We start from the raw sequence: 22,426 nt of genomic DNA, 5'->3' as shown, positions 1-22,426 counted from the left end.
TGATTTGTATTTCCCTGATGAGGACTGACATTGAGCATCTTTTCATGTGCCTGTTGGCCATCTGGATGTCTTGTTTAGAGAAGTGACTATTCATGTCAGGTGCTCAGTATTTTGAATGTCTCATTATAAGATTACCGGATGCCTCAAAAACAGATGGATAAATCATGCTGTGTTAGAATTACATGTAAGTTAGATCATTTTAAAGCAGTAATTAATTTTCTGCCACAGTTTCCTATTTTCCTGAGATCATTGTTTATTTTTCTTATTTTCCCTACTTTTATCAAAGAAATACTCAGCCGATCATTATACACCTTTCCCTTCTGACCTGGCTTTCCTCTCAGAGCAAGTAGCCGCAGCCTGTGGATTTCAGGGTTTCCGAGCCGAGGCAGGCATCCTAAATTACTACCGATTGGACTCCACTCTGGGAATCCATGTAGACAGATCTGAACTAGATCACTCCAAACCCCTGCTGTCTTTCAGGTAAGCTGGTTCCAGGGATTTGGGATTACTGCCTAAAACTTCATTCCTTTTTTAAGGCGTTTTTAAGCTAAAATAAATAAATAAAAGCTATAACTTTAAGAAATGGTTGGACTCTCTAATCTTTTACTCTTGGGCATCTTAACAGTGTTATAAGTAAAATTTGCCTAGTCCTTAAGAGTAATGACCAAATTACAGTTATATTTCTGTTTAAGATGTGTGGAATCTGCCTTTTGTATTGACAGGTATCGTCAGTGGTGTGTGGAATAGGCAGTGGAAGGCTGTAAGGCAAAGTGAGCGACCTGTTTGGACTAGGGAAGAGAAAGCACAGAACCCCGAGTAGTTTACTTGCCTTGTCTCCCTAAACAGACATGAAATTGGGCAAAGTGCTACACCTGTATCTCACAAATAAAGTGCCTGAACAGAGTCTTTTATTAATTGTCCTATCTTTAAAGTGAACAAGCATGATAAATATAGTAAAGGACTCAGTTTATTGGAAGGCTTAAATCTTGAAAGTGCATCACACAGGGCACCTGGGTGGCTCAGTCGGTTAAGCATCTGGCTTCAGCTCAGGTTATGGTCTCATGGTTTGTGGATTCAAGCCCCACGTCAGGTTCTGTGTTCACAGCTCGGAGCCTGGAGCCTGCTTCAGATTCTGTGTCTCCCCCTCTCTCTACGCCTCTTGTGCGCATTCTCTCTCTCTCTCTCTCTCTCTCTCTCTCTCAAAAATAAATAAACATTAAAAATTTTTTTTAAAAAGTGCATCACTAAAATTTATATGGGTAATACTAAAATTTTTAATCTACTTGTTTAACTGCTTTAAATTTTATTTTGCAGCAGTACTGTGGGCTATTATAAGTGTAAGCAGCAGATCATGGGTTGGTCACTTACACAAGCCAGAAGAGAAGGGTCTTAGCACAGTTTGAAAAGGATGTGCAAGCAATAAATATCAGGCTGAAATTAGAAAAAAGTACAGTTGGCAATAACTTTCCCAGCCACGGTTAGTAACAGAAACTTACTACTGTGTATTGTTTTACTTATTTTCTCGTAGCTTCGGACAGTCTGCTATCTTTCTCCTGGGTGGTCTCAAAAGAGATGAAGCCCCCACGGCCATGTTTATGCACAGCGGTGACATCATGGTAATGTCGGGTTTCAGCCGCCTGTTGAACCATGCAGTCCCGAGGGTCCTCCCAAGTTCTCAGGGGGAAGGCCTGCCTTGCTGCCTGGAGACGCCTCTCCCAGCCGTCCTCCCCAGAGACTCAGTGGTAGAGCCCTGCTCTGAGGAGGACTGGCAGGTATGCACCAGCTACTTGAAAACGGCTCGTGTTAACATGACTGTCCGACAGGTATTGGCCATAGACCAGGACTTCCCTTCGGAACCCACAGAGGAGAAGAAAAGAGACATCACCACAGAAGGTTTCTGCCATCTGGATGATGAGAATAGCCAAGTAAAACGAGCAAAGTTAAACCCTGACAGCTGAGACTTGGAGAGCCCGTTCTTTTGCTCAGGCAGGTCTTAAGTAAATGACCACACTTTTTGTATTGCTGTAGACTTCAGCACCAAGACAAGCCAAAAACAGGGAAAAACTCATCATCGATCACACTGTTGCCTTGGAACCCATCCTGAAGAGGAAAGCAGTTCATCACTCTGCTCAGAGACCGTTTGCTATGGTCCAGTCTGGTTAGGTGTTGGCACTAACGTACGTGAGAAGTCCAAGGAGCTTTGACCTTCCAGAACAGCCCTCTCAGCCTCTGCCGTTACCTCTGGGGGAGGTAGAAGTGAGTTTCCACATTAATGGAGCTTTATTAAATACCTCAGATTTTATTAATGGGAAACATAACGTTAAGCCCCTGCCACTACCCCATCTGGTGATTTGTGGTTAGATTGTGCTTCCAAGAGCCAACTGTTCGCCTCCCTTTCATCCTACTAGCCATCCTCAGAGTCTGCGATTTTCTCTTCCAGCTTTTCTGGCCTTCACAAAAGAGTCCTATACACATTAAGATAGCGGAACTAGACATCTCATCTCCTAGAAAAGAAATCGATCATAGTTGTCTGTCTTGCCTAAAAGATAAAGTATACCTAAATCCAAGGAAAGGGGAATAGGAGTTTCTCCGGATTTCTTTTAGATCTAAACTCTTCCTGTTGACTTTTTAAATGCAATTTTAATTGTTGGACTAAAAAAGCCCCAAGGGTGTTCTGTAACTGTTTTCTCCATGAATAAACTTTCTCTATTTTAAATTAAAGATCTGTATCTATTTTTGAGGGTTAACATATCTGGGATTAGTTTTTTCCTATTTTTACTTGCTGCATTGTTCATGCTGTAGAAGCCCTCCAGCTGTTTCTGCCCTATACCATCCTGCTCTGCCCTAAGTATTCTTTGTGACTGTCACACAAGAGAGAATCTGCTTTGATATTCCAGTCACTGCTGTCTTTTGTGATTGTGGACAGCTTGGAAAATGCATGAAGCACCAAGTGTTAATCTTTGTGCCCCCAGCAACTTGAATCACAGTACCCTTAGCTGAGTTGTTCTCCATTTCTCTGGACTCCGGACCGCCGTTTCCTCATTCAGAGATGAAGATAATATTTACTACCATCTTCTAGGGAATATTAATATTTCAAATGATAATGGGAATTTAGTGCTCCTTTCTAGAAATGTAGTGTCAATATTTTATTATTACGTGGGCTCTTAGAAACATCCCTGTTTGTTTATGTGGACGACTGGCTGGAAGCCACTTGGCTACCTGCTGCTTGCGGCAAACCTTCATTCCTCTGTCCTGCCTTCTTTTTTTTTTCCTTAGGAACATTGTATATTGAGTTCATGTTTTAATCCTTGTTTTCTAAGAAATAAAAATAGATTCATCCCTTATGTGTAAGTAGCAAGGCTCTAAACTTAGTGCATGATAGGGAAAATTTTATGTAATTAAAATTACCACTGGAAAAATCCCTTAAATTTTCCATAGTGTACATTATATGTGACCCACTAGAAACGAACATACTGTCATTAGCAAATCCAATAGATCAGCCTATCCTTCAGCATTAGGATAGTTGGTTCTTTATTCAGTTGAGTATCAGATAAAGGTGTTGGCTTGTGTTTAGGACCAGTGTGGTACAAAAAAGTACATACTCAAAATGTAAACTCACACTCCATGAGGTGAGATATGTATGCTGTGAAAAGCATGTGGAAACTGCGGCGAACCGAGGGAATAGCAACCGGTCTCCCAGCCTGTGCTCCCTCTAAGGATGTGCCGATTGAGTGGGACAGTGGGCAAACTTGTGTATACCATTAAATTCTCTCTCATTTTTATTTATGTCTGTTTTTATGAGGAACATAGTTGGAGATGTATATACTGCATCTCTACTTTGACAGCAAGCAGAAAATTATGCAATTCAGGAAAAAGGAAAAATTGATGATTTCTTCCACATTTCCATGACGGTGATCCCCTAGGTTTGTTTTAGTTGTCTACCAGACATTTTCTAAGTCAAGAGTCAGCAAATTCTGACCCACTTCCTGTTTTTGTACTGCCCACAGACTAAAAATAGTTTTTACATTTTTAAGTGGCTGGGGAGAAAAAAATTAAATGAATAATATTTTTGTGACCTATGAAAATTAGAGGAAATCCAGATTTCTGTGTCCATAAATAGTGTTATGAGAACACAGTCACATTCATTTCTAAAAAAATTTTTTTAATGTTTATTTTTGAGAGACCGACCGCAAGCAGGGGAGGGGCAGAGAGGGAGACACACACGCACAGAATCCGAACCAGGCTCCAGGCTCTGAGCTGTCAGCACAGAGCCCAACGCGGGGCTTGAACTCATGAACTGAGATCATGACCTGAAGTCGATCGCCTAACCCTCTGAGCCACCCAAGCCCCCCTACAGTCACATTCATTTATAGACAACCCATGGTTGCTTTGTCATGCTCGAATGACCCCTAGACTAAGGAACCTGAGACCAGGAGAAGGGACCAAGGGGAAGATCTTTTTTTTGTATTCATTATTTTATAACAAAGATGCAGAGTGATACTCAGTACAATCTAGGATGTATGTGATGTCAAGAGTAGAGTCACAGGGCACCTGGATGGCTCAGTTGGTTAAACGTCTGACTTTGGCTCAGGTCATGATTTTGCGATTTGTGAGTTCAAGCCCCGCGTAGGGCTCTGCACTGACAGCTTGGAGCCTGGAGCCTGTCTCGGATTCTGTGTCTCCCCTTCTCTCTGCCCCTCCCCCAAATCATGCTCTGTCTCTGTTTCTCAATAATAAATAAACATTAAAAAATTTAAAAAAAAATGGAGTCACAGTGTTAAGCCTGGGGAAACTGATACTCATAGGATACTCTGCTGGTGGGAATGTTATCACAGTCCTAAATTCTGTCCCCTTGTCCTCTCAGAAGTGATGTGGTTTGATGATAAGTCAGATGGTCTTAAATCTGTTTTACAATGTGTACCATTTAACCCAATAAATGTCACTTCTAGGAACTGAGTGTAAGGAAGTAGCGCTGTTCACAAGATGTTTGTGTAAGAATGTTTGTAATAGTGAAAGTCCAAAATAAGCTCAATATCCAGGAGTTGATTGGTAAATTCATGTATTCATTCAGTAAGTGGTTATTGAGCACTGTTTTCTATGCAAGAGGTGCTGTTCTTTGCACAAAGTACCTGCCTTTGTGGTTCTGTGCTAGTGAGTGTGTGCTATACCCGTACAGTGGAAGTCTGTAGCCATTAAAAGTTATGTTTTCAGGGCACCTGGGTGGCTCAGTCAGTTAAGCGTCTGACTTCGGCTCAGGTCATGGTCTCACGGTTCATGAGTTTGAGCCCCATGTCGGGCTCTGTGCTGACAGCTCAGAGCCTGGAGCCTGCTTCAGATTCTGTGTCTCCTCTCTCTGCCCCTCCTCTCTCTCTCTCTCTCTCTCTCTCTCAAAAATAAACACTAAAAAAATAAAAAAATAAAAGTTATGTTTTTAGAAGAAGCGGTAGATATCTGAGAAAATACTCTTACTATATATTTAATGAGAAAATTCTGTTATGAAACCATGCATAATTTTGTATAGAATGTTTACATGTTTTTAAAAAAAACTGAAAGCATATGCATACAAAATGTGAATGTTGATGGGAATATAGTTGTTTATTTTCTGTATTTCTAATTTTTTTACATTGAAAATCCTTCTAAATCTTTCTTTTTTAAAGAATAAATGTTTGTGAGGGTTTTGGTTTTCTTTTTTCTTTAAGAAATACTCCAATCTGGCAATTCTGCCTCTACTTGAAATTTGTCAGTCTCCAAATCTAAGCACATCAACATTGTCTAACAAAAGAGGCTTGTTTGAGGAAAAAATTTATGTAATAAAATACACAGCCACTATCAGTCATGTCTTAGAGACATTAAATCCATGGAGGAAATGCTCAATAAGTTAACTGAGAAAAACAGCTTAAAAACAGTATGCATAGCATTTTGCCAGTTTTTTGTATGCACAAAGTGTACATGCACAGAAAAGGCTAGAGGGTTAGCGTATTTTTAGATCTCCTAACTTTTCTGTAGCAGGCATAACTGCTCTTTGGAAGAAGGCCTTTGTGATGCTTTTTGAAAGGGAGCGGATCTGGACCCGCAGAGCTCAGGAGCAGTAGCTTTGTCTAGTGTCTGCTCACCTTTCCAAGTGTGTGCCCTCAGCACTTCCCAGCCTGGGCCCTTTCAGTCTCTGTTTTTCCTCTTGTTTTTAACAAAATGTCTGGCTGGTCCGTCAGAGCATAGGAGTCCCCATCTCAGGGTCCTGAGTTCAAGCCCCAAGTTGGGTGTGGAGCCTAGTTAACAAAAAAAAAAGTCTGATTAAGATGGATTGTCTTGTGGCATGCCTGGTGGCTCAGTGGGTTAAGCATCCAACTTCAGGGGCACCTGGGTGGCTCAGTTGGTTAAGCATCCGACTTTGGCTCAAGTCATGATCTCACAGTTTATGAGTTCAAGCCCTGCATCAGGCTCTGTGCTCGCGGCTCAGAGCCTGGAGTCTGCTTCAGAGTCTGTGTCTCCCTCTCTCTCTGCCCCTCTCCTGCTCACTCTTGTCTCTCTCTCTCAAAATAAACATTTTTTAAAAATTAAAAAAAAAGATGGATCCTCTTTAGACATTTTGCTTATTATTTCAGTAGAGCCTCTTGCCTGGTTCCAGCACCCTACATAGGGTTTTTCCTAGAAGGACCCCAGGTCCTCAGTGAGACAGCTGTATTGCTGAACAAACCAGACTCAGCAAGAACTGGCTTGCATGTTCTAATTTTCCCAATTCGTTTTTCACTAAGATAAACTGGCTTTATCCCTTTTTTCTTTTCCCTTAATCTGAAAGCTTGGTTTATTAGAGTTGGAAAAAAAAATTACACCTTCGGTGGATTCGACTAAGGAGAATTAGAATGGTAATGAGGCGGAAAGGAGCCTGAATGATTATTGATCTCAGTGTGGCTCGGGAGCCAGAGGGCCAGCAGGCAGGAAAGACACCCTGCCTGTTTTCTCCTGTTCCAAAGGTTATGGTGGGGAAAAAAAGCAATGCAAATCTAGTGTCTTAGCCTGGGTGGTACATTTTTATTGACATTCCTTTTGATCAGCTATCCTATCCAAATTTGAACCCTCTTGGAGATGAGTTTGTTGACTCTCATTAGTTTTATTGGTAAAAAAAAGATTTAAGATGTTATAGTTGATGGAAAATGAAATAGAGCAGTGATCAGGAAAACTAAAATTTAGTAACAGCTCTAACACTGAGCTGTGTGACCTTGAATAAGTCACTCGACTGAGCCTGCGTTTTCTCATCTATAAAGAGATTTGACTGAGTAATCCCAGGTTACCTACAGGCTCAGCAATGCTGTTTGGTTTTTTTTAAGTTTATTTTTGAGAGAGAGAGGGTGTGTGAGCAGGGGAGGGGCAGAGAGAGAGAAGGAGAGAAAGTCTCAAGCAGGCTCCATGCTGTCAGTGCAGAGCCCAACACGGGGCTCAATCCCACAAACTGAGATCATGACCTGAGCTGAAATCAAGAGTCAGACACTTAACCAACTGAGCCACTCAGGAGCTCCAACAATGCTGTATTTCTAAAATGAGAAATTAATTTTAGAATCTGGATAAACATAAAGCAAAATTACCCCACAGACAAGATTTTTGTTAAGGAAATCATTGCATTAACCAGAGGAAAGGTAAGGAAAACTGAAACTTCTCAAGAAAACAAGCAGTCAGTAAACACGTGAAAAGAAGCTAACCTCACTAGTAGACAGGGAAACGAAAACTAAAAGCATGAGATGTAAACTTGTGCTCGTCCACTTGGCAAAAGCAAGGAGATTATAATCTGACTCCTCTCTCTCACACCCTAATCCCACAGTAAATATTGGCTCTACCTTCTAAGTATCCAGAATCTAACCACTTCTTTTCACCTCACTGCTACTACCCTGGCCCAAGGCCCTCCCATATCCCAACTGGTTTATTGCAGGAGCCTCCTCACTGGCTCCTTCCATGCTCCTGTACCCCTGATCCTATAGTTTACTCTTAACAGAGAAGCCAGGGCAAGGCCATTACACTAAGGCAGAGCATGTCACTCTTGTGCTCAAAACTTTCTAATATCACTCCATTACCTACAAGTCCCTACCCACCCTGGCCTTCATTTTCTCCTGATCCTCCCAGCCACTCTGTTCAAGCCACAGTGACCTCTTTACTACATCTCTGAACAGACCTAGCACATTCCTGCGCTGAGCCTTGGCACTGGGCTGTTTCCTTTGCTGGGAATTCACATTCTCACTTCCTTCAAAGGTTCAAATATTACCTTGGGGACACCTTCCTGACTAGCCTATTCAAAATCTCAACCCCACAGGCGTTCCTAATTTTCTTTGCCATACTCTATTCTTTTATAGCATTTATGACATAACATTCTACATAATTTACTAAAGAAATCATGCTTTCATCATAAAGAAAATATGACATAAGACATAAGAAAATATGACATATTTTCATCATAAAGAAAATATGACCTAAATTGTTTATTGTTTTCCTCTACTACACTGTAAGTGACGTAAGGCAGAAATGTGCCCTACTTTTCTAGGACAGTGCCTGGCCCGTAATAGTTGTTCAATATATATTTGTATAATGAATGGATATCCACAGTCGATGGGATGTATGAAAATGAACACTTACACACTACAGTGGGGAATGTCAATCAATAAGGCCATTGTCCGTGTTTAGCGAAACTTTGATCTGGCAATTCTGCTTCCAGGTATCTTCCCTATAGAAATGCCTAAGGAGAGACACAATGGTATGTGTAAAAAAATGTTCATCACAGTGTTGTTCATAATAGTGGAAAACTGGACCGGACCCAAATGTTAGTAGGGAAAGAGTTAATTGAATTATGGTTCATGTACACTATGGGACATTAATACTATGTACCCCTTCACAAGAATGGCTGCCAGAAAGGGCTCCAAGATGCATTGGTTATTTGAAAAATAAAAAATTGCAACATTATACACAGTTAAAACCCAATGTGTTAACTGCTGGTTGGAATGCAATCTGGGCAGCCACTCTGGGAAACGATATGGAGGTTCCTCCAAAAATTAAAAATACAACTACCCCACGACCCAGCAATTGCACTACTAGGTATTTATCCAAGGGATACAGGAGTGCTGTTTTGAAGGGGCACGTGCACCCCAATGTTTATAGCAGCACTATCAACAATAGCCAAAGTATGGAAAGAGCCCAAATGTCCATCAGTGGATGAATGGATAAAGAAAATACGGTATATATATATACACACACACACACACACACACACACACACACACAATGGAGTGTTACTCGGCAATCAAAAAGAATGAAATCTTGCCATTTGCAACTACGTGGATGGAACTGGAGTGTATTGTGCTAAGCAAAATTAGTCAGGGAGAGAAAGACAAAAATCACATGACTTCACTCATATGAAGACTTTAAGACACAGAACAGATGAACACAAGGGAAGAGAAGCAAAAATAATATTAAAACAGGGAGGTGGACAAAACATAAGATACTGTTAAATATGGAGAACAAACTGAAGGGTGCTGGAGGGGTTGTGGGGGGGAATAGGATAAATGAGGAAGGGGCATTAAGGAAGACACTTGTTGGGATGAGCACTGGGTGTTATACATAGGGGATGAATCACTAGAATCTACTTCTGAAATCATTGCTGCACTATATGCTAACTAACTTGGATGTAAATTAAAAATAAAAAAATTAAAAAATAAACATTTAAAAAATCATTACTAAACAGATGAGGTTACTATAGTTAAAACTCTGAATCCAAATGTCACATGCTGTATTGTAAAAATGCACACGGTATTAGTTAAATACACTTTCCCTTCTATATATTTTTGTATCTTTGGCCAAACTCCCCAAGTAAAGTTTTGGTTTATGATTTTGTGCCCTAAAATAAAAATGTTTATATTTTATGCTATAAAGTATTGTTTAATGTTTAATTATCTTTGAGAGAGAGAGGGAGAGATAGAGCATGAGTGGGGGAGGAGCAAAGAGAGAGGGAGACACAGAATCGGAAGCAGGCTCCAGGCTCTGAGCTGTCAGCACAGAGCCCGACATGGGCTTGAACTCACGAACCACAAGATCATGACCTGAGCCGAAGTTGGACGCTTAACCCACTGAGTCACCCAGGTGCCCCTGTATTTTATGTTATAAAAGGAGGAGGAGGAGGGGGAGGGGGAGGGGAGGAGGAGGAGGAAGGGGAGGCAGTAAAGAGCAGAGAACATCAGCAAAGAAGCCAAAGGCCCAGTCACCTGTTTCTGTCAGCTTTGATGAACACATACTGCGTGGTGGACACTTCTGGTCCAGCTTATATGTTACTATTTGTCTGTGGCCAGGGGCTCTACCAACTGAGTTCATCTGGCAAATTAATGACCTTCTAAATCTTTTACGTCATTGTGAATAGAAAAAGAATTGTGGGGCGCCTGGGTGGCTCAGTCAGTTAAGTGTCCAACTTCAGCTCAGGTCATGATCTCACAGTTGGTGAGTTTGAGCCCCGTATTGGGCTCTGCACTGACAGTGCAGACCCTGCTTGGGATTCTCTCTCTCCCTCTCTCTCTTCCCCTACCCCACTCACTCTCTTAAAATAAATAATAAATAAACCTAAAAAAAAAAAAAAAAAGAAGAAACCCAATGTGTTAAACTATTATGTACATGTAAATGTATATATGAAAAATACTAGGTAAAAACTAAAAAGACTATTATCTGTATATGCACATACCTGTTTATAAATACATGGTGGGAAAGATACATCTGAATGTAACAGCGGGGAGGAGATTGGGAAGTGGTAGTGGGACTCTTTACATGCTTTTGTGTGTGTGATTTCTTTATAAGGGCACATTTATGCATTACCTATATAAGTATTTTAAATTATGCATGGAAAACCCTATAAAGAATCATTTGGTAATAAGGAATGGTGGAAATTCATCTTTCTCCAAACTCTGGAGGTTTCCTTTTTATAGATAAGATCTGGTATCGCGTCAAGTGATGCAGAAAGCAGCAGGTCTCAGCAGGTACCACGAAGCTTTCAGCCATAGTCTCTGGGTTGGGTTCTCCTTGGGCTGGTTGGAGAATGTTTGCTCACACCTATCCAGGCTAGAGAACCAGCTTCTGTCATGTTTTTGTCCATCCTAAGCTCAAGTAGTTTGTTGTGGCTAGAAACCCTGTTCTGCCTCTGTGATGAAAATACCAGGGCACCTGGGTGGCTCAGTTGGTTAAGCCTCTGACTCTTGACTTTCGCTCAGATCATGATCTCACAGTTCATGGGTTCAAGCCCCACATCAGGCTCTGTGGTGAGAGCACAGAGCCTGCTTGGGATTTTGTCTCCCTCTCTCTCTGCCCCTCCCCCACTTGGTCTCTATCTCTCTCTCAAAATGAAGAAAGAAAGAAAGAAAGAAAGAAAGAAAGAAAGAAAGAAAGAAAGAAAGAAAGAAAGAAAGAAAGAAAGAAAGAAAGAAGGAAAGAAAGAGAAAGAAAGAGAAAGAAAGAAAGAAAGAAAGAAAGAAAGAAAGAAAGAAAGAAAGAAAGAAAGGCAGCTGGCTTTGATTGCCAGGACAATAGTCAACGTTGAACCAGTTTATGAGGACCACAGTGCTAGCCTGAAAAAAAGGAGGACTGTATTCTTCTAGGGACATGGCTGGGTAGATCACATTGAAACCAGAAGTTATATTCTTTCTGTTAGCTCTGTGGTGAGAGACAGAGGAGGAGATGTAAAATCTGTTTCTGGCACACTGGTGGGTGTTTGTGCGTGTGTACATTTCCTGGGTGCGTTGTGTGTTCCCTTTTGTTAACACGTTAACTGTCCTGTTCCCAAAGTGAGATCAGGCCTGCAGTGTGCCCAACCAGCGGCTGGCTGCTTTCCTTGCTCCCAGCACTTCCTGAGAGCCACCAGATACAGGCCCTACAGACTTTGCTTCTTCATTTTTTTTTTTTAATTTTTTTTTAACGTTTATTTATTTTTGAGACAGAGAGAGACAGAGCATGAACAGGGGAGGGTCAGAGAGAGGGAGACACAGAATCCGAAGCAGGCTCCAGGCTCTGAGCTGTCAGCACAGAGCCTGATGCGGGGCTTGAACCCACGGACCGCGAGATCATGACCTGAGCTGAAGTCGGCCGCTTAACCGACTGAGCCACTCAGGCGCCCCTGCTTCTTCATTTTTAAAAGGTGCTCAGCCCAAAGGGTCCAGTCTCAACAGCTGGAAAAGAGTGGACAAACCACCTCTCCTGGGTTTCTGGCTGTGGAATAATTTTCTTTCATCTCTGAAGACCAACATGCCATGTCTGTGTTATTAACAAACTAGTGCTTTTGGCGGGGTCACAGGGTGGGAGAATTGCCCACAGAGGTAAAAGAAACATCAGCATCAATGCTGTCGCTCAGGCATCAGCCCTTGTCTATTCACCCAGCAACTATTTATTGAGTGTCTGTGAAGTGTGAGTCACTGTGTTATGTGAATGTGACAGGCATTGTTTCTGCCCTCAGGTCCTGCAGTGAGTGGGGGAAAACACCTTTATAAGTAGGCAATCACCATAAGTACACCATAAGCTGTGATGGGCTAAGTGCAAGGTGCAGTGGGAGAGGCACTTAATCCAGAATTGGCAGGGAAAGGCTCCCTGTAGGAAGTAAAAGAAGAGCCAACAAAGAATTCAGCTGGATTAGCTTCACTACCCTCCTCTTTGTCTGAAGGCTATTTATTATCTCTTTTGTTTCATCTGCAAACTTTTGGGGATTTTTTTCAAGCCTTAATAGCTGATTCTGTCCGACTCACATTGAGAGATTCGTTTATCTCGTTCATAGCCCTTAGCAATGTCTGCTCTTACACCTTTTGTTCACCCTATTATCTGTGTCCTCCAAAGAATAAGCTCCTTAAGGGCAGGCTTTTTCCTGTCGTGCTCACTGACCTTTCCCTGACATCTAGAATACTGCTTGGTACATGGTACCTGCTCAGCAAAATATTGTTGCTGATTGAAGAAAGTTTTCTTTGTCATACTCTTTTGTTTGTTTGTTTGTTTGTTTGTTTTTTTATTTAGTTTTGAGAGAGAGAGACAGAGAGTGAGCAGGGGAGGGGCAGAGAGAGGGAGACACAATCTGAAGCAGGCTCCAGGCTCTGAGCTGTCAGCACAGAGCTGGACACAGGGCTCGAACTCACCAATGGCAAGATCATGACCTGAGCCAAAGTCAGACACTTAACCAGCTGAGCCACCCAGGAGCCCCTCTTTGTCATACTCTTGATGAGACTTTGTGCATCATGAAAGTTCTTTGCAAATAACTGGCTGCAGAAAGGTAGCAGCCTGGTGTGTGTGTGTGTGTGTGTGTGTGTGTGTGTGTGTGTGTCCAAGCAGCCTTTTTTGAGAGATCCGCTCCTTATCCTGAATAGGAATATGGCTAGAAAAGCACTTCCAGCATCATCAGCCAAATCCTATCCAAGTACTCCTGATGTTTTAATCAGGGCTCATTCCACTACAAGACACAAACCCAGCAGATTACGAAAAGCAACCACGGGCTGGAAGTGCACCTGGCCTCCCTGCGAACTAGAATCAGGAAAGACGGGACCACAGCAACTGCCTTGTTTCCCTCTCCCCCGTCTCCCTCCCTCCCTGGTCTTGGCTTCCCGCTGCCTGTCCTCGTGTGACTATGTCTGACTATGACCCTCCTTGCTGACTTTACTTATACGGGGCTGCCCCCAAGTGGCACCTTCAGTCCTTGACCTTCCAGGTTGGTTGCAGATAGATAGTTAACCCAAATCCAAATTGCTGGAAGAGAATCAGACTGCTATTCTCTGGGTCAGCTGTCTACCCCCAGTCCAGTCAGTCGGCTGTGGCCCAGGAAGCAGGGATACTTTCCTCTTCAAAACCAGAGGGAGGACAGTGGACAGAAGGCAAGGAAATGATTAGTGGAAAAAATGACTGGCACCTCTATTGACATTCACCGTACAATTTGCCCTCTAGAATGAAGTGCTGGAGAATGTTGGGCCCCCCCCTCCCCCGGATCACTGGACCAGGAGGTAACAGAAGTGGGGCCTGTCTAGGGCTCCCCCCACTCCCTTCACCAGAGGCTACCCCCACACTCTCCCCCAAACAAAATTCATCAGTGCCCCAGCCACATCTCCCCTCCCCTTATCACCTCTTGGGCTTTGTTGAGAGGTTGGAGATGAGGGCGAGGCATCTGGTGCCCCCACAGCCCCATTGCTTTGGAGACCAGAGGCGATCGAGGTGCTTTCAGCCAGAAAAATATAATTTAAGGGCTTTGGCATCTGGCTGGGAGCAGAGAGCTGTGTTGCCATGGCGATGCCTCGCTTCATTTAACAGCAGCATATCGCCGAGTTTGGTCACATCCACACTCAGGCACATACAGCGCCCCGTCAGCAGCAGCCCCCACGACTCGCACACACAGTCCTCTGGCAGAAATCCCTCTGGGGGAGCAGGGCCCATTCCCAGCACCCTCGTCGCCGTCACAGACACCCACACTCACACTCACACCCTTCCCTGCGACACCTCGGCCAATCACGCAGATTCCAGCAGCACCCCCAGACGGCACAGAGGGCCCGTGGGGTGCCAGATGAGTGCACGCCCTCTGCGACGGGCCCCCGGAGGAGCCCGCTGGGGTCCATGTGCTTTCCGGCGTTCCCGACGCACGGCCCAGTCTCCGTCTCCTTTATAAGCCCCCTTTGTGTCTCATCTCCCACCCGTTAACCGTGGCCGGGGGGGGGGGGGGGTAGGAAAGGGGAGCGGAACGGTGGTGGCCCTGGTGCAGACCCGCGTCTCTGTCTTCTTGAGAGGAGAGGGGTGAGGCCAAAACCCTGCAGGGACTTAATCCAGGAGCCCCTCAGCCACGGACGTCCTGTTTCGCCCCCCCCCCCCCCGACGCGGAGTGGCGGACTGGGCCGACTGGAGCGGGGAGACACGAAGGCCCGGGGATGCTCACTGGACGCCGTTTGGAGCCGCGAAACATCTGAAGCGGGCTGAACGCCCATCAGTGAGGCATAGGTGCAAAAATGGCGGCACCCAACAGCGTGCTCTGCGGAGACTCGCGAGTTGCGTGGCGTGTGTATCCACACGGCAGTGCGTGGGCGCGTGAAGTGTCCTCGCGCTGCTGTGTTTCAGTTCGCGGACTTACGTACACAGGGGTGTCTGTAACGCGCCGGGAGCGGTCTGGGAAGAGGGGATCGGGGAGGGCTGGTGGGGGCGGTTTCAGTTCTCTTGCTGCGTGACAACACCCCTAGCGCGAGCGACTCAAAACACCAACAGCACATTCTTTTCCCCACCTCCGCGGGTCAGCCCGGTCACTCCCGCGCTGGGGGCCCCTGAGCTCTGACCCAGCCGCAGCGATGGGTACTTGGTGGCCTGTGGCCACCGTGGGCTGCACCTGCTTCTTCCCGGGGGCCCCAGGCAGCGTTCCTGGGGCCGTGAGAGGAGAGGCAGAAAACTGATGAAGGCAGAGGCCTGGCACGTCTGCCACCGCCACGTTCTGTCAGTCAGAGCAAGTGCCAGGGCAGCCCACTTTCAGGGACGAGGAAACAGGCCACCTCTTGACGAGACGAATGGCAAAGTGAGCTGGGCAGCTGCGTTGGGATGGGAAGAATTTGTAAACAGCCACGGGCACCTTCCGCTTTTTACTGTGTATAATTCTGAACTTAGCGTTCATGTGTTCCTTAAACATGAGCAGGAAAAGGTAAATCCAAGAGACATATGAAAGAATGACGTGGGGCGCCTGGGTGGCGCAGTCGGTTGAGCGTCCAACTTCAGCCAGGTCACGATCTCGCGGTCCGTGGGCTCGAGCCCCGCGTCGGGCTCTGGGCTGATGGCTCAGAGCCTGGAACCTGTTTCCGATTCTGTGTCTCCCTCTCTCTCTGCCCCTCCCCCGTTCATGCTCTGTCTCTCTCTGTCCCAAAAATAAATAAACGTGAAAAAAAAAAAAAAAAAAAAAAGAAAGAATGACGAGGACTTGGTTGATGCAAAATTCAGATGGAAAAATCAAAGATGACCTCAAGGTTAGTGGTAAGTTTTTTTTTTTTTGTTTGTTTTTTTTAAGTAATCTCTACATTCAACATGGGGCTCGAACTCACAACCCTGAGATCAAGAGTTTTGCTCGTGCCCTGAGCCAGGCAGGCAGCCTACAAGCTTTTTTTTTTTTTTTTTTTTTCAATCAACTGAGGAAATGAAGACTGGAATATCCAAAGCTAGAGATGTGGCAATGCTGAGTAGTGAAGAGCCTGAATCTCAGAGAAAGAGTGAAAAAGAGAAATTGTTGTTACTCCACTAGATTGCCAACAACGACAAATAATTATAATCAGACTTTGAAGGAGCTGTGCATAAGAAACAGATGTACGAGGGAGGGGAGGGTGGGTGATGGGTATTGAGGAGGGCACCTTTTGGGATGAGCACTGGGTGTTGTATGGAAACCAATTTGACAATAAACTTCATATATTGAAAAAAAAGAAATAAAAGAAACTTTATAAAAAAAAAGAAACAGATGTACGTATTATTACTCAGCTATCAGGAAGGATGACAGGATTTTTCATTCTCTTCTGGCTCTCTGCCACCACTTGCTGGTTATGAAATACTTTCCGGGGGCACCTGGGTGGCTCAGTCAGTTAAGCGTCCAGCTTCATCTCAGGTCATAATCTCACAGTTTGTGAGTTCGAGCCCCGCATCGGGCTTTCTGCTGTCAGCTCAGAGCCCACTTTGGATCCTCTGTCCCCCTGTCTCTCTCTGCCCCTCCCCTGCTCGCACGTGCTCTCTCTCAAAAATAAATAAACATTAGGGGCGCCTGGGTGGCGCAGTCGGTTAAGCGTCCGACTTCAGCCAGGTCACGATCTCGCGGTCCGTGAGTTCGAGCCCCGCGTCAGGCTCTGGGCTGATGGCTTGGAGCCTGGAGCCTGTTTCCGATTCTGTGTCTCCCTCTCTCTCTGCCCCTCCCCCCGTTCATGCTCTGTCTCTCTCTGTCCCAAAAAAATAAATAAACGTTGAAAAAAAAATTAAAAAAAAAAAAATAAACATTAAAAAAAAATACTTTCTAGAACAACGTTCCCACCAGTAAAAGGGATTGATTCTCCCTGATAAGATCTTTGTGAAAAAAGAGTGATGATTTCACATTTATACAATATTCCTGCAAAGGCGGTTTGGCCCATCGGCACTGGTGATCTAACGAAACAGTACTCCCAGGAAAAAGGGGCCCACCTAAAGAGAAAAGAAAACTTCGGTCTCAAAATGACAAGTTTGAAGCATCGTGCTTGAAGCATCTTGCTCCTCCTGCTCTGTTAATTTTGGGAAGAACATACGTGCGGGCGTCCTTGACCCACACCTTGTTTCTCTCCTAGTCGAGTAGAAATTCTCCTGTCCAGGTTTTTATTCCCCCTCTGGAACCTTCTGTGAGGGGCGATTTGTCTCTACCAAGTGTTACTTTTCTTCTTTTTTTTTCATATCTGTTTTAATGTTTATTTTTGAGAGAGAGAGAGAGACATGGAGTGTGAGCAGGGGAGGGGCAGAGAGAGAGGGAGACACAGAATCCAAAGCGGGCTCCAGGCTCTATGCTGTCCATACAGATCCCAACGCGGGGCTCAAACCCATGAACCATGAAATCATGACCTGAGCCAAAGGTGGACACTTAACCAACCGAGCCACCCAGGCGCCCCTCCACCAAGTGTTTCTTAGGACTGGGTGGGTCAGTCTGCCTAAATTCTGGAGTTCAGTATTAGCAGGCTCAGTTGGCAAAAGACTGGCCTCTTGCCACTAATGAAGGTGACATTTCACCTTCCATATTTACTTCTGATTTATTTTTCAACTTACACAAAACCTAAGCAGAAAGCAAGAGTGCTACTTTGAAGCTTGTAGTAGTTATTTATTGCTTCCTAACAAATTACCCTCAACGTAATGATGTAAACTGACACATGTGTATTATCTCATACTGTTTCTCAGGGGGCGACTTGGGGTGGTGATGAGGTTGTAGGTAGGTCAGGCGCCGTCATCGAAAGATTGATCAGGGCTGGGGCACCAGCAGCTTCCAACATGGCTGTTGGCAGGAGGCATCGGCTCCACCCCAGGCCTCTCCACAGGGCTGCCTGAGTGTCCTTTTGACACAGCAGCGGGCTTCTCCCGCAACGATCCGAGTGACAAAGGGAGAAAGTCACAGTGCCCTTACGACCTAGTTCCCAAAGTAGCACATCCACACTTTCAAGTCGCTGACAGGCTGGCCCAGAAGGGGAATTAGGCCCCATTTCTTCAGGAGAGTGTCAAAGACTATGTGGATCTTTCTTAAAACCACAGAACGCTCCACAAAGGAAAAGTGACTCAGCTCTCTCACGTAAGAAGCCAGTCAAGAGCTGGAGAAGGACAAGTCATTCGTTCAAACAGCTTTTGTTGAAAACCTACTAACTGCTAGACTCCCTGCCAGATGTTGTGTATAAAGGCAGAAATAACACAAGGTACTTTCACTCAAGATGTGGTTCAAAGAGCACACATCCTTGGGGCCCTCCTTTGGCCCTGTCCCTCCCTTAGAGACCAAACGAAGTACCTACTTAGAGCCCTTGACCCCCTTGTAAGCCGTGCTCTGAGTACACAGGACCCCAGAATTCTCTTCTCTAATGACCCAAGCCTCTCCCGGGGTCTGTCGTCAGGTTCATTTTTCCACCAGTATGTGCACCCCTGGGCTATTTGTGGGCATGTGGACAAAACTTGGCCATGCAGGCTGGGGTGTCCACACACTTGGAGTGGGACAGAATCCAGAATAGGGAGATAAGGAGGGTGAACTGGGAGGGAGATGAAGAGGTCAGTTAGTTGTGAGATGCATGGAAATCAAGGTTCCCACGGCACGTCTTTTCTTTTCTTCTAAACTTGCCCAGTGCCCTTGTTTGTAACCTGGCAAGTCTACCCCAGCCTAGGTGAGGGGCTCATATGAGTCAAGGTTTGGTTGCCTCCGTGGCGCCCCTACTCAGCCACCAGGGACCAGCAGCCCCACAAAACGGGCTAGTGTGGTACCACTTCTGAACCCAGGCCTCCCTCTAGTGACCAGTCTGGGCACAACAGCCAGGGGCTCCTGGCCACTCTACAGAATGGACAGCTCTTCCAGAACCTACTTTTCTTTTCTTTTCTTTTTTATTTAAAGTTTATTTACTTATTTGGAGAGACAGAGAAAGAGAGAGAGAAAGAGAGCAAGTAGAGGAGGGGCAGAGAGAGAGAAAGGGAGAGAGAGAACCCCAAGCAGGCGATGTGAGGCCCACCGTGAGACCATGACCTGAGCCGAAATCAAGAGTGGAATGTTTAACCGACTAAGCCACCCAGGCACCCCCAGAACCTACTTTTCGAAACATATATCTGATTCTGTTATTCTTTGCTTAGAAACCTCAAAAACACAGCAAACTCTCTCATACCTCCCCACTCCACACACCCTGTGCCTTCAAGGGAAAGATAAAGCCCAAGCCCGTTGGCCTGGTTTACAAGGTCTTTCTCAAGTTCAAGCCAGCCTACATTTCCAGGGCCACTGAAAGCCAGCTTCTCCCTCTCTCTCCCCCTCTCCCTCTCCCTCTTTCTCTCTCTCTCTCTCTCTCTCTCTCTCACACACACACACACACACACACACAGCCACCACCTTCAACAACACACCATATATTTCCTTGCCTTACTTCTTTGGCTGGCAATAGACTGCCCACCTTTGTCCACCAAACAAACTCTTACTCCTCCATAAAGACCCATTTCACACCTCTGTGGCTTTCTTCACCCCCTAAGAGAGAATCCCTGCCCCTCACAGGATTCCCCTGAGCACTTGTGTATGGAACAATAGCTAACACTGAGCACGTAATGCCAGTCCCTGTGCTAAGGGCTCCAGAGGCAGTCTCCTTAATCCCTACACTAACCCTAACAGCCAGGTGCTAGTTCCATCCCCATTTTACAGATGGGGAAGCTGAGAGGAGCCGGCTCAGGTCATGTGCCCATGGTCACACAGACAGCAAGTGAAAGAGGCCTGTGGTCACAAGTGCCACCCCCTCAACCGCAGCTCGTAGACAGACGTCCTTCTTTCCTGCCTACAAGCTCCTCCGAACAGAAGGCTTGTTCTCTTGTCTCCGAACCCCCAGCATGGAGCATGAAGCCCCCTGTGCCTGGAAAGCACTCAGTTGATTGCCCAGATCGAGAGGCAGACAGGAAGGGCTGGTGCTGCCTGCTATGCTTTTTCTCCCATCTAAGGCTAAAAATCTTGTTCCGGACTCAGAGCCAGTCACACGCTCCGGACAAGTGAGGCCAGAAGCCGTGGGAAGAGTTCACAGATTCACTGAGGATAAGAAATAGGGTCTAACTTGGGGCTGGTTGCCAAAACAACTGATCCTTAATTCCCCCGTTTCTCAATTAATTCACCCCAAACTGGCCAGCACCCTCCGGGTTTGCACCCACGTACCCCACTGCTCCTGAAGGACTGCCTGCCGTCCTCCCCTGCTGGCCCCACCAGCCTTCCCCCTTCCTCCCTCTGTCCTTTCCCCCATCCTCCCTGCCTTCCTTCTCTATTCTCTGTTCTGTAAACCAGCCATGAGCATTAAACAGACACTCTTAGCCACCTGCAGTGCTCCAGCCACAAGGCTATATCCATTCCTTCTCTTTTTTCTTCAAAATGGAACTACAGGACCTTTTTTTTTCTTCCTGATTATGAAAGTAATAGTCTTGTTGTAGGAAAAAAATGCAAACACAAATATTTAAAGCAGAAAGTAAAAGTTGTCAGCCATCCCACTAAAAGATAACCCCTGTTTTCAATTTGGTTTATGGCATTCCAGATTTCTGTGGGTGTGTGTGTATATTCATTTCATTTTTAGTCTGATTCATAAGAAAAGACTTCTCTCTCATGGTCATTTTATTCCAGCAGTCCTAGGTTAAAGTGATCATGTTGCGGGGCACCTGGGTGGCTCAGTCAGTTAAGTGTCTGACTCTCAGTTTCAGCCCAGGTCATGATCTTATGGTTCGTGAGTTTGAGCCCTACATTGGGCTCCACTCTGATGGTGAGGACCCTGCTTGTGATTCTCCCTTTCTCCCTCTCTCTCTGCCTCTTCAGCACTCTCTCTCTCTCTCTTTCTCAAAATAAATAATATAAACTTTAAAATATATATAAATAAATAAATAATCTCTTGGGAAAAAATGACCATGTTGCTGCAAGGTTTTGGTCAAGAACTATCTAGATTCATCCCCAACAGAATTCTCTAACTTCAGCTGGAGAGAACTAAGAATAGGGGATATTGGAACCTTTGGTTCTAGAAGATTCCTGGGCTCCTTAATACCTGGTCATAAAAAGTCTATGTGGAAAGTGCCTTTCACTAAGTATGCCAAAGGAAGTCTTCTTACACTACCTCCTCAGAGCAAGGCTTCTACTTGCTCAGATTTCCAAAACGAAGGGAGCCCTTTGGCGTGATATTTCCCCTGTAATAATGAAGAGGAAAAGGAGGAGCCAGAGGAAGCAGAAAAAGAGAAAGAGGAAAAGGAGGAGGAGGAAGAGGAGGAGGAGAAGGAAGGCAGAGGATGTGCAGTACTGGAGGAAGGAGGGAGAGAGGAAGTCACCTCAGCAGGCAGCAGGCTTTAATTCACTCGTGAGCACTGACTGAGGAGCTGACACATGGTTCCCTCTCCCCGGAGCTCCCTCGCACGCACGCAGGCTGTGGGAGTAATCTCTCTCCTCCAGGCAGTGCGGAGACACCCAGGTTAGATGCCAGACAGGTGTAGAGCCTAAGGCAAGATGCCAGACAGGTGTAGAGCAGAACTTGTGCTCCACTGGACTGAATCGTGTGACCAAACTCAGAAGAGACTCAGGCATAAAGGCCAGGAGAGCGCTTTAATTCTTTTCTGATAAGAAATAAAAGTTTTAAACGGATTGCCCAGCTTTTACTGGGCAATTACTTGTGTTTGAGGATCAGCACGTTCTCTCCCTGCGGGCTTATGATTGCAAATGAAAGTAATCATATATAAATAACACTAATAACAGTACAGTTACTCTTTGTTGAGTAACACGATGTGCTGGGTACGGTCCTGAGCGTGTTGTCTTCATCTTTGCATGTAAATCTCTACCACTCTGCAGTGGGGGTACTTTATCCCCACTTTGCAACAGGGTTCAGAAATGTTTAGAGCAAGTAAGTGCGGGGGCCCAGGATTCAAACCCCATTCTGCCTGCCTCCAAGACCCACCCTCTGAATGCGCCACCACCTCTCCTGCTTCTCCAACCACCTGGGAAACTTGCAATGTGGACTCAAAGCAAGGGGCTTTAGGTGGAGGCTCAAACACAGCTCAGGCGTAACTGGGCCTCCTTGGAGCCGGTCTCAACACCACGACGCACCAGTCGGAAAACACAGATTTGACGCCAACGTCGAAAGCCTGTTTCCCTGAAGGTTTTATGAAAAGGAGAGCGAAGAGGTTACACATCACAAAACTGGCTAAATGTCCTGTCCCCACATCTGTCTCTTCCGCAGCATCCTGCCCT

The 22,426-nt window shown here is 45.4% G+C and overlaps 1 protein-coding gene across 2 annotated transcripts in view; it reads left to right on the top strand.

Moving 5' to 3' along the window:
• Nucleotides 1–2,721, top strand: part of ALKBH1 (alkB homolog 1, histone H2A dioxygenase) — a 28,367-nt gene extending 25,646 nt beyond the window's left edge. For both annotated transcript variants that reach the window (XM_030319681.1, XM_030319680.1), the window contains exons 5-6: nucleotides 287–480; nucleotides 1,529–2,721. In XM_030319681.1, the coding sequence (XP_030175541.1) occupies nucleotides 287–480; nucleotides 1,529–1,958 (624 nt within the window). In that variant the 3' untranslated portion in view covers nucleotides 1,959–2,721. The remainder of the gene's footprint in view (nucleotides 1–286; nucleotides 481–1,528) is intronic.
• Nucleotides 2,722–22,426: the final 19,705 nt, after the last annotated feature.

Source organism: Lynx canadensis, chromosome B3, assembly GCF_007474595.2.
Source record: "Lynx canadensis isolate LIC74 chromosome B3, mLynCan4.pri.v2, whole genome shotgun sequence".
NCBI lineage: Eukaryota > Metazoa > Chordata > Mammalia > Carnivora > Felidae > Lynx > Lynx canadensis.
The sequence above is the reverse complement of the archived record's forward strand: the minus strand, read 5'-3'. Positions and strand labels throughout refer to the sequence as shown.